General features: G+C 34.4%; 1 protein-coding gene across 1 annotated transcript; it reads left to right on the top strand.

Moving 5' to 3' along the window:
- Window positions 1-4,060: 4,060 nt before the first annotated feature.
- Window positions 4,061-6,052, top strand: LOC113316015 (bidirectional sugar transporter SWEET14-like). The gene is made up of 6 exons (XM_026564249.1): window positions 4,061-4,112; window positions 4,763-4,799; window positions 4,908-5,118; window positions 5,260-5,421; window positions 5,542-5,661; window positions 5,756-6,052. Exons 1-6 carry the CDS (start codon window positions 4,061-4,063, stop codon window positions 6,050-6,052), a joined length of 879 nt encoding a protein of 292 aa, XP_026420034.1.
- The last annotated feature ends 6,706 nt before the right edge of the window (window positions 6,053-12,758 follow it).

Genomic DNA, 12,758 nt, shown 5'->3' with positions numbered 1-12,758 from the left:
ACTCTTCTCTTCTTAAGGGATCCTTCATATTTCTGCCACTTTGGTATAAATGTTATTTCCACGGTGGGGTAAAATAATGAACAACACATCTAAATATATCCGCTACTAGATGCCCACAAAGCGGCATTCTCATCCAATGGGATATTATTAGGTTTATTACAAGCAATCCATTGGTAATTTCAAGATACTAGGTGAAAATAAATCTTTGGAAACATACCAGAGGCATTTTATAGTATTCCAACATATCCCGACCGAGGAGTTTTTCATTTGTTGGATCAATATATGTCACAATCTAAGGATCGAACGAAAAGAAAATACATTAGTTCCAAAAAAGAAAATTTTAATACCATGCCAGTATGCAGTTCCGGCATGCTCGATCACAGTCCCGGCATAGTCGAACTGCACCGAAATTGAATACCAATTTTGGGATGCTTTCGGCATTCTCAATATATTTGAAAGCAATGCCGGAAATATTGGTTCCGGCATGCTAGTAATCTAAGTGACCACGCTGGCACATACTTAATATACCATGTCGGTATTTAGCTTTGGAAAACATTCCTTCATGTATATTTTTTTGTAGGTACCGGCATGGTAACGTTAAAATTAAACAGCGCCGGCAAAAGTTCCGGCATTCTCGTTATCTATGATTCCACGCCGGTACACAATTACGGCGTGGTAGTTAATTAATTTTACATGCTGGTATTTAGCTTCGGAAGACGCCGCTTCCTGTATATTTTTCATGCAGTACCGGCATGGCATGTTAGGATATTTCGTAGAAAATTCTGTGGTAGGTAAAAAGTAACTTTTTTATCGGCATAGTAATTTGGTCGCGTGCTTTGCCAGCTTTAGTTTCAAAATGGGGGATATCAAGGTTCCGGCATGGTCGTAGTATGAATACGATGGCGTGTGGTTCCGGCATGGTATTCATACTTTTACCATGCCGGTACCGAGCTTTTACAGCAGCAACAATGGTGGATTCAAAAAAAAAATAATCAATTTTTCAACCTATTCGCAGCTTTATCTGAGTATTGGGAGTGCTTATATGTTGAGCTAGTTTACTCTCTTGGGTTGGTTCTTCACGAAACACTTCATGCTCATAAAATTCATGTTCCAAAGGTGTTGGTTCCACAAAAACTTGCAATTGTGAGTTGTTGTCATTGGCTGAAGATTAGGAGATATTAAAAATAATTGGGGCAACTATCAATTTTCATCATCATGGGAAATTATCAATTTTGATCGTAAAGAAGCTTTGATCTGTATAGATTCATAAGGTGAAGTTAAGCATGCCCGTTGCATAGCACAGGTACAAATCTAGTCATGTGGTTATTAGAGAGAATGTGCAACAGAGAATGGTGCCTTGGCAAACATTTGACTGAAAACATCCCATAAAATGAAAATTTGTCACATGGACGCAAAGATTAAGCACAAAAATTATTAATTGGATGCATGTACAGAAACTGACGAAGTTGTTTGTCTGAACTCTAAAGTTAATTTTAGATATTCTTTAAACCGACTTAGCATCGAGTGTCTTTGGTGAATGTATTTAATGAATTATGGGTTATGGAACAAGTTTCTGAAATGAAATTACTTATTATGTTGTATTCATAAACCTGCGAACTGTGGGAGATATCCCTCTTTTATCCATAAATCAAAATCGTGAAATAGGAAATAGAAAGCGTCGTTTGTCTATGTGAACTTATAAGATCGATTTTAGTCATTCTAACATCCGGAAGGGATTTAACTTAAGCTAAAAACTTTAAGAGAATTTGTATAAATCATAATTTAGTATTCAATGAGATATCATTATCTGAATGCGATGAAAATCTAAAAAAGTTTACTGAAATTTCGTTAATTACCATGTAATACAAGAAAACCCTAGTGTCTATTTAGAGCATGATTCGTGCTATAATGGCACCCGCAACTACGTATGAGTTTTTATCCCATTAAATAATTGAAAAATTAATTAATCCGAAGTTTCTATTTTTTACGCAAAGCAAAAGAAAAGTTTATTAAAAATAACAGTGGTGTTTCACATACGAAAATAAAAGAACATTTATTTTTGTATTGTGAGACTGCTTTTAAGGTATGAAATTGTTTTTTCATGGCTTTGGTATTAAATGGGTGCAAAATGATATTATAGAACAGAAGAAACAAAAATAGAATTAAGGAAATCTTGTCTCTGTTTCCCGTTGCAATATGGTGGAGCTTGTGGAAATTGAGAAATGATAGACTTCATAACCACGTGAAGAGAATCATTAATCAAATCATCATTTCTGTGAAGTGCTTGTTGTTTAATTGGGATATGTAAACTGACATCTTTCATGGTTATAATTTGTCAACTTTAATATGTAATTGCGATGTTGTTATTCACACATTCATGTAATTTTATTTTCGTCTTTGTCACTATTTTGGTGATTTCGACTCTTTTAATAAACTTTGCCTTGTTCAGTCAAAAAAGATAAATAAACTTTGCCTTTTCAGTCAAAAAGATAAAAATAAAAATAATTAGAATATAATGTAATTAGGCTGACTGACTGGAGAGCTTGAAGGAAGGGAGTCCCTTTTATGGCTAATTTTTTATAAAATGGAACCTCACGCAAATGTGTAATTTGATCAAAAGATTGGAAATCGTTTGGTAGTTTGCACTTGATAGTACCAAAATACCCCTCCATTTTAGTCCAATTACTATAACTCCTTATGTATCATATTCTTTCAGAAGTATAATTGGAAAGCAAACTATAGTATAACATATCTAAAAATCCGTGTCTTGTAACTTTATAAATTTTATCTCGTTGGAAAGATTTTAAAGAGATCTACGCAATGAATACACACAACAATATCAAATTTAGAGTTTTTACAAAAAATTCGGATGTGTTTATCATTTTGGGCACAATTTTCGAAAATTGAATGCATAGTCATTATGCAAACCACCACAAAGAATGCATAACACATTATGTAGCATATATTTTTTAGTTATGCATCATCTAATTTTCCGTTGCAACTAATAAAACGATGTACTCCCTCTTTCAGGAAAAGTGATACTTTCACTTTAGGCACAATTTTCGAAAATAGAATACATAACCATTATGCAAACCACCACAAAGGATGCATAACAACATTATGCAACCACAATTTGGTTTATGCATCGACTAACTTTTCCATTTCAGGAAAAATGATACTTTTATTCCGTTTCGGAAAAGTGATATTTTCACTCTGTTTCAAAAAAAGTGATACTTTCACCTTTTCAATTTAGCCTATGTTTAGGCAAAAATGAAACAATGAAATTATCTCTTTTTCTAAAACGGAGGTAATATATGCCTAGAAATATCATTCTAACAACAAAAAAAAGTGTAACGAATTATGGAGCCACCACAAAGGATGCATAACAGTTTGTACAGTCGTATTTTGGTTCATGCATCCACTAATTTGGTTATGCAACCACTATAACGATGTATATGTCTCAAAAATAATATTCTAACAAAAAAAAAAAATATAACACATTATGCAATCAACGGTGTTTCGGTTTTCTACGGTCGGCCTCCCCACCGTGGCAGTGGTGTTCTAGTATTACTGATTTAAAACTGTGTTTACTGCCCAATACCGATCATTCTATACTATCCCCGCAGAGAAAGCTCATCAGTCACGAAATTTACAATTTTGGAGAATTTAAGACAAAAAATTGGACGAGAAGCGATGAACAGTGCCGGAAATAACATTTCTCCGTTCAAGAGGAGAAAGCGAGGAAAAATGGAAAATGGATATCAGTTTTTTGGTCCACCAAGTAAGCGCCACCACACATCATGGAGATGATTTCTTACTTATCCATGCATGATGATGGATTTTTATATACGCACACCCACTAAAATGTGTACACCCGATTTACGTATACATCCCGCTTTTCTTCCGAGCTCTATTTATAGCTCATACTTCGACATGCAAACTTCATCACCATAACCTTAAAGAGATTTAAGTAAAACCTAAATTATTCAGTACTGAGAGAGTTTAGTGGTACAGATAACTATAGTTTTTTTTCTCTATCTCACACTTATTGAAGCTAGCTATGGGACTGTTCACAGTTGAGAATCCTTTGGTTCTTACCTTTGGCCTCTTAGGTATATATGGATCATCCATGCTAGTGTCATTAGCCTCTTTCTCTCTCGCTCCCTATCTGGCTAGCTCTTATTTGGTCTTCAATTAATATCATGCACGCGTTTCTTTAGATTTGTTGTTCATGAGCATTTTCATTGTTAGTTCTTCTTGTTATCATCATCTTCATGCATGCATTTTTGATATCCTATATGACTTATTTCTATGAAACTTTTCTTCATTAAGTTTAATCAAATTCAAGTTAAAATTCCAAAAATGTCCAACACAATTATTTAACTAAAACACGATAGAGAGTCGATCTCCAATTAATCAATCAGTAAGTTGATCATCATCATAATTTCTTCCTACGATCATTTTTTTTTTTAAGTTTTTTGTATTAATGAGGTACCAAGATATGTTAATTTGTATTTGTTTTGCCAAAACAAGAAAATTTAGGTAGGCGAACCTTTACCCTTACATGATGCACATAATGGGATCACACGTAATAAATTTTATATACGAGGACCCCCCACTATAATTGCCACAGAAATGTTAATGATTAATTATTATTATTTTATTTATTTTTTCTCTTTGAAGCATGCATGATAAGTTTTATTTATAGCTTCCGTACACATATTTCTTTTTTAAAAATCTAATTTCCTAAATGATGTTTTAGGTAACATCATCTCATTAATGGTGTACCTTGCTCCAGTGTAAGTTCTTCTTTCTAACTTGTAAGAAATTATTTTATAATTAGAGAATAAATCGACCTAAGACTAATTTTGATAATTAATCGGCGATATTTTTTGGTTGTATTGCAGACCAACATTTTACAGAATTTACAAAAAAAAAACAACAGAAGGGTTTCAATCTTTGCCCTATGTGGTTGCATTATTCAGTTCAATGTTGTGGATATACTATGCATTCCTCAAATCTGATGCAACTTTTCTTATCACCATTAACTCGGTGGGATGCGTCATTGAAACTATCTACCTCGCCATGTACATGGCTTATGCAGCAAGGAAGGCTAGGGTATGTACATGTTCAAGTATCAAATGATATGGCTTAACTGTTAGTTAAACTACTACTGTAGGTTCTTTTACATGTTCACGAATCAAATACGTAGGCACAGTTAATGAACATAGAAGACTCAAGTTAATGATATATATACAGGTCCAGACGGCCAAGTTTCTCCTGTTGTTGAATGTCGGTGCATTTTGTTTGATTCTTCTTCTCACTCTCTTGTTGGTGAGAGGGCCAAACCGTGTCGTAGTTCTGGGGTGGGTTTGTGTTGGCTTCTCTGTATGTGTTTTTGCCGCTCCATTAGGCATTATGGTGAGAACATACACATATATAATCATTTACTAATAAGTTTTATAAAGTGTTCATCTCAAAAAAAAAAAAAGTAAATATCTTTTAACTAATCATACTTGAAATTTCTTGTCTTACGTACAGCGGAAAGTTATAAAGACAAAAAGTGTACAGTTTATGCCGTTCTATCTGTCGCTTTTCCTCACATTGAGTGCTGTTGCATGGTTTTCATATGGCTTACTACTCAAGGACATGTACATTGCTGTAATCTAATTAATTTCATAACAAAAGTTGGGTTTTCTTTAGTTTTCTACACAATGATTTTGACTGGTGCTTGTTTTGATGTTTTCATGTATAGCTGCCAAACATACTAGGGTTCATTTTTGGGATGGGTCAGATGATCCTATACGTAATCTACAAGGGAGCAAAACCACAAAAAATTGTAGAAAATGAGGCTAATAGTGTAGTCGAGGTCACTAGTGTCGATACGAATGCCACTCTTATTGATGTCATTAAGCTGAAGGAGATTCTTTCCGACAGACAAATTATTATTGTCGGCCATAACAATATTGAAGATGTTCAGGAGCAACTCGCTAAAGAAAAGAACATTGGAGGAGCAATACTGTACCAGCACCAAAATGTTGTTGAGGTTTAGCTAAGAAGTGTCTCTGGTACATGCTGTTTTGTGTGTACAATGTGTATCGCACTTTCTTTCTTTCTTTTTTGTATCGCACTTTCTTGTAACTCATAAATAATTGGTGCCTCTTTCAAATGCATTTTATTAGGAAATAATATATATGAGAGTCTATATTTAGGAGATATGCACATTAAGTTGTGAGAGTTATATTAGGAAAGTGTCTATGTTTAGAGTTTGATCTTAGTTAGGAAAGTACTTTGAGTGATCGTCAAGTTTGTGAGACTATAAATAGGCTATTGAGCCATAAGAATTGTACACCGAATTATTATCAATGTAGTCTTTTACGCTTCCGCGTTTATGCTCTCCTCTCTCTTGCTCGATCCTTATCATGGTATCAGAGCGAGGTGAGAGGAAGAGAGAGGAGAAGAAGAGAGAGTTAGAGAAGTTTTTCATCGGTTTCGTTTTAAGGTTTATGAGAAAGTCCTTAAAAAAAAAAAAAAAAAATCAATCGTTGTTTGGTTGCTGTTTACATGAAGAAGAAATAAGTTGAAGGTTTGTCAAGCCTTGTTGCTGTTGCTGAAGTGTTCGTTGGTAATTGAATCACGTGTGTGAGTTCAATATGTCTAAGAAAACTAGGTCAAGGCCGGTGATGTTGTTGATCGAGAAGCACTGCCCGTAATGGTGGCGATGGACAGAGTTAGCAGTGGAGATGGATAACGGTGGTTGATATGGATTCATGATGGCAATGATAAGAAAGATGGATGAAGTTACAAAGAATAGAGATGCTTCTGTTGATCACGATGACACAGTTGAGGACTGTTAACGCTGCCAGACGTGCTGGTGCAGATATTGAAACTGTTAAGAAATCTACTGCGGGAACAAATAAAGCTGCCTCCAGCGGAACTTCATCGAGCACGAGTTAAACAGGGAGAAACTGATTTCCAGATGAAGGAAGATATCATGAAAGCAAGGTTACTACTGTACGTGACTTGTGTTTCCCGCAAGGCCAAAGACAGGCTTCGCAAGTTACCACAGGGTCTAATGAAAAGAAACCGCAGCCCAGATGGTTTGGGTTAGAGGTCAAGTCCATGGAGTTTTGGGTCCAAGTTGGAACCCTAAAAAGAAAGAGAAAAGGTTTAGAGTTCGATTTACAAGCTGAAAAGAAAGAAGAAAAGGAAGTTTGGCTACTAGTTGATGGAATTGCTGTGAAGAAACTTGAAGTTGCAGCAGTCACTGCGAAAAGAACTTGACGGTTGATGCCATATTAAGGACGGAACTCGAGCAGATGGATAATGGAGCTGTATCTGTGTTGGCGACGTTGATTGATAGAACAAGCTGAGAAGCAGAAGAGATAAAGGAATTCTCGGTGATTGATGGACAGATGAAGACGAAGAAAGCCGTGGAGTCTGCTGCATAATGTTGCAGAGAAGATTCGAAGAAGAAAAAAAAGACAGACGAAAATTGTTGCTGACGGAGATGGCTGCAGCAATATATATTTGAGGCTGTGTGCGACAGCAAGAAAGTAGACTGCGAGGAAGATTTGCTGCCAGTTAATGGTGCGATGTTGCTGGCGATTTACTTTTTCAAGACGACCTAAAAATCAGCGATTGATGAGTTGCAAAGAGAATGGTTGCTCCTATTGTTGACAGGGAAAGCTCGAGCCCGTGTTAGATTAAAAAAAAAAAAAAAAAAAAGAAGGTTGTTGCTGCCATTAACGAAGCTGTTTCCATTGAATGGAAGATTTGTCGGCAGCGATGATGATCATAAGTTAAGAACTCGAGCATGATTGTGATGATGAGACACTGATAATGCCGTGATTGATAGAAGGAGTGTGTGATGAAGAGATGAGTATAACAACGTTGTGGTGATGCTGTTGTTGATGCCAGTAATGGAGTTGGTGTTTATCGAAGGTGTACGGCAGGTGGTGGTTGCTCGGTTATGGGACGACGTTTTCTAGAGCTTTAGGGTTTCACAACCCTAAGATCAGGTAAGAACCGCCGTAAAAAAAAAAAAAAAAAAAAAAAAAAAGTACGTGTTGTGTGAGGTGTTACAAAGAGCAATTACAGAGATGTTACTAAAGAATTGTTACAGAAGCGTAACAGAAAAAAAAACGTACCAAAGAGTTGTAACAGTAAAGAAGTGTGACGGTTTCAGTCAGAGACGTTGCAGAAATCAGAATTGATGATGGTTGAGAAGAAGAATTTGTGGCAGAAACATGGTGATGAAGAGTTGTGGCAGAAATTTGGAAATCCTACAAAGTGTGGCAGACTTTGTGTTAGTTATTGCTTGTGGCAGAAGCATAACAAGAGAAAGATTGTGAAGAATCTTAAAAAAAAAAAAAAAAAAAAAAGGTGTGAAGGTTTCGCAAAAATAGCGTGACTGGAACAAGAGAGAAGAAACAACATTCATGTTGTGAAGAAAGAAAAAAAAAAAAGAGAAAAGAAAACAATCACCAAGAGGTGATGAGAAAAAGAACAACAATAATAGGTTGAAATCCTATGAGTTGTCGAGAGAGTACAAAAGTATTCTATCGAAGAAACCAAGAAAACAAGAGTACAAGAAGTATTCTTCAGAAGATAGGACCGTAATGTCCTAAAACTACAAATATGGGACCGAAATGTCCTTAAACTTCCGAAGAGGACCGTAATGTCCTAAAACTATGATTGAGACCGTAATGTCCTAAAACTTCCGATGGGGGCCGAGATGTCCTAAAACTATGAAGATGGGACCGAGATGTCCTAAAACTACGAAGGGGACCGAGATGTCCTAAAACTACGAAGATGGGACCGAAATGTCTTTAAACTACGAAGAGGACCGAAATGTCCCTAAAAAGAAGATGGGACCGAAATGTCCTTAAACTACGAAGGGGACCGAAACGTCCTTAAACTACGATCTGAAATTTTTTTTTTTTTTTTTTCACAAAAGTGTTGAAAAAAAAAAAAACTGAAGTTAAATTTCTTTTGTCCAAGATGGGCATTCGTGATCTACATGCTCCATCTTGAGGGAGGGTATTAGGAAATAATATATATGAGAGTCTATATTTAGGAGATATGCACATTAAGTTGTGGGAGTTATATTAGGAAAGTGTCTATGTTTAGAGTTTGATCTTAGTTAGGAAAGTACTTTGAATGATCGTCAAGTTTGTGAGACTATAAGTAGGCTATTGAGCCATAAGAATTGTACACCGAATTATTATCAATGTAGTCTTTTACGCTTCCGCGTTTATGCTCTCCTCTCTCTTGCTCGATCCTTATCACATTTCAATAAATGTTATATGTACGTATCCGTCTTCTTGTGACTACAATATCATTAGTTGCGGTAAACAATGAATTTTGATTTATCTATATGGCTGTTCTTGTTATACTTGCATCATCCAAGAAAAATGTTGAAAATCGTCCAACATCATGTAGTAATAAGCTATGGATAGTCCTATCCATGTAAGCTGAGCTTTAAGGTTCATCCTGTCCATCTACTTTAACGTTTATCCTGGTTATAAACATTTACTAGTATAGAGCATGTTTATACGAATTTTTGCTTTTTTAGCTAAATTTGCGGTTTAACCTCATAAATGAATACCCATTTGGCCAGAAAAAAATATTCATTATTTATTTATTAAAGAGTATTTTAAAAAAAAAGTTACATATATAATTTTGATGTTTTTGAAACAAAAGTTGGTCAATTTGAAGAAAATATTCAAGAATTAACTGATGTCATTTTTAACTTTTGCTATAGAAATGTGATGGATGTCAAACATCTTTTAAATTGTCCCTAACGAGAATGATGTAGTTGTGGATTCGCTCACGGGTGAAGAAATTATCGAATAAAAAATAAATGATGAGAATGATCATGAACCAAATGATAATAGCGTCGCTACCATACATGTCATCAAAAAAGGCATTTCAAGAAGCAATCATCACAAAAAAAAATTTTAATTAGTACAACAAGAGCAAAATATTCCAGAAATTATGCACGCATTACCAAAAATTAACGTTGTTGATTGGATGAGTTATTTTGGTTTATTTATAAACTAGGATACGGCACGGATTTTGGTTCGGAATGTTTGCTTCACTTGTTCGATTAGTTATATTATTGTAGATCATACTCCTTTGGAGTTCAAAATGGAATAAGACATCGTTATTGTGACGGTTTCGCAATACTATGACTTTGTATCATGTATATTATTTTATATATATCATTAGTTGTTAGTATGATGGACCTGATGGTCGTTCTATCATAAACGGAATTAGCAATGAAATCTTTTTCCGCCATTGTTTTTATGTTTCTGAAGTTGTAGAATGTGATAGTCCTATTGTTATACCACCAAATTATCACTTACCGTTTTTCTACCCATTGCAATCATTCGATGATGTCTGTGAATGCAGTTCAATTATTTCGATTTACTGTAATTTTTTTAGTATTCCTACTTATAATTAAAGTGAATCTCCAACAATATTATTAGTTCGGTTAGAGAGCCAATTCGTGTACGTTAACCCAGAAAATTCAACTACATTCGTGTCTCCCAGTAAAAAAATACCGTGGTTGCTCATCTTTTCCCGTCATTCGATTTTAGGCTCCCTTTGTCATTGCTTGAATAATTCTATCAGTTTTTCCATTTGGGTTTATCAGTGTAACCTTCGAAGAAAATTAGTGCAGTATGTTAGATTTTATTGGTAATGAACGGTTGTTAAACCTAAAACGTGTTCCAATTATGGTAGCCTTTTTAAATTCCTATTCCGTCGGCGGTCAACCTAGGAGGGTGGTAATGTATTTCCAAGGTATATTTTGGTCCTCTTTTATGCTCTTGGTGCATGGAAAATTTCAATAAACTCTCATTAATCATATATTTTGCAGGAGATACGTGAAATTTCGATTGATACCATCATATTTCAACCAAATATTGTGAAGTAACACATGAGAGGGTGCTTTGTGATCATTCTATTTTAAAATCCTACATGAAGGATGTGCCAATCAAATCCTCATACGGGTCTCAGTAGGCATAAGCTGGTCAATCAATGGTTCTTCATGTTTTAATGTAGTTTGTTTCATCGAATATAATTCAAAACCAATCACATCCTCTTGGAGTCTTAGGATCTAGGGTGGGAAAGTATGGATCTTAAAAACGGCTTCCCTTCGGATTTCGTGTCATTAAAACTTTCTCTTATTGTCATAGTCCTAGAAAATAATGCTCTATAAATCTAACGGGAAGGCTTCTAACAATCCATGCCATAAACAGTATACCAAAAACCAAAATGGTTGTTTCTCAGAAATGTATTTTTGTCTGACATTTCCCCAAAAAAGAAAACAAAAACATAAAATCTTTAAGATATGCCTGCATCGTATGAAGAGATGTAATTTCAAGGTTCACATAATATAAAAAAAAAATATTAATCAGGATTCCCAATCCATTTGATACCAACATGTGCATGACATAGTCCAAATAAGAGGCTGAAACTCTCCAGCAGAAGTAGCAATACAGTTAAAAAAATATTTAATAATTCTAAGGGCAATAACAATGGAACCAGAGCTTTCTTCGTTAGTTATTTTCACTCCATGAAAATCTTCTTGATTTTGGTGGCCAAGAAGTCAAAGTTAAATTGGACAACATAAAAAAATAAAAGATTTAATGATATGGGTATTAAGAAACCTAATATAAGAGTAAAAGTGAATAGAGAACAATCATATTTGAATATATTTTAACTGCAAACGAAGATAAAAAAATCCAGATCACAAAATACAACATTAATGAATAGAAACAAAAAGATATCAAATTGCATATATGACCAAAAAATTTAGGCATGAGGCACCACCATTCATTATATGCTAAAAATGTACATTTTGATTATGAAAGGGATTAAGTTAAAAGGGAATTTAATTTAGAATAAGAGAAATGGAACAAAGGAATTGAATTTAGAATAGAATAAGGGAATTGAATTTAATTTAGAACCTTGAAGAGATGTAATTTCAAGGTTCACATAATATAAAAAAAATATTAATCAGGAATCCCAATCCATTTGATACCAACATGTGCATGACATAGTCCAAAAGAGGCTGAAACTTTCCAGCAGAAGTAGCAATACAGTTAAAAAAATATTTAATAATTTTAACTATGCATGAGGCACCACCATTCTTTATATGCTAAAAATGTACATTTTGATTATCAAAAGGATTATGTTAAAAGGGAATTTAGTTTAGAATAATAGAAATGGTTTCACATTAAATGGAAAAGGTAACTCCCAAGTAAATGATATTGAGAGGGTGGAAAGGAAACAAAAAAAATTATGAAATATGTGGCACAATCTAGATCATTCTTTGTATGCTAAAAATGTGGATTGAAAATCTTAAATATGTGGCTCAATCTCAACCCTTCTTTATATGCTAAAAATGTAGATTGAAAAACTTAAATCTACACCGTCCTTTATGTGTCCCAAATATAGATAACCGTCCATATGGAAAAACACCATTGTCCCTTATAATATAAATATATTCTTATGAAAATTAGTGATTATTCATTTTATTTTCAAATGACTCAAAAAAAATTATTCATTAATATATTTAGCGAGGTTATTCATTTGACCCTTTTGACCAAGTAGGGACCGGAAATTCATTTTAAGAGGTTATTCATTTATCGAACATTCATTTATCGAGGCTAGACTCCAACATGGCCACATTTCTTAGCATCACCCACAAAGAAAAAGTGTACCTATCACAAAAGTTGTTTTTGTAA

This window comes from Papaver somniferum, chromosome 10 (assembly GCF_003573695.1).
Source record: "Papaver somniferum cultivar HN1 chromosome 10, ASM357369v1, whole genome shotgun sequence".
Lineage (NCBI taxonomy): Eukaryota > Viridiplantae > Streptophyta > Magnoliopsida > Ranunculales > Papaveraceae > Papaver > Papaver somniferum.
The sequence above is the reverse complement of the archived record's forward strand: the minus strand, read 5'-3'. Positions and strand labels throughout refer to the sequence as shown.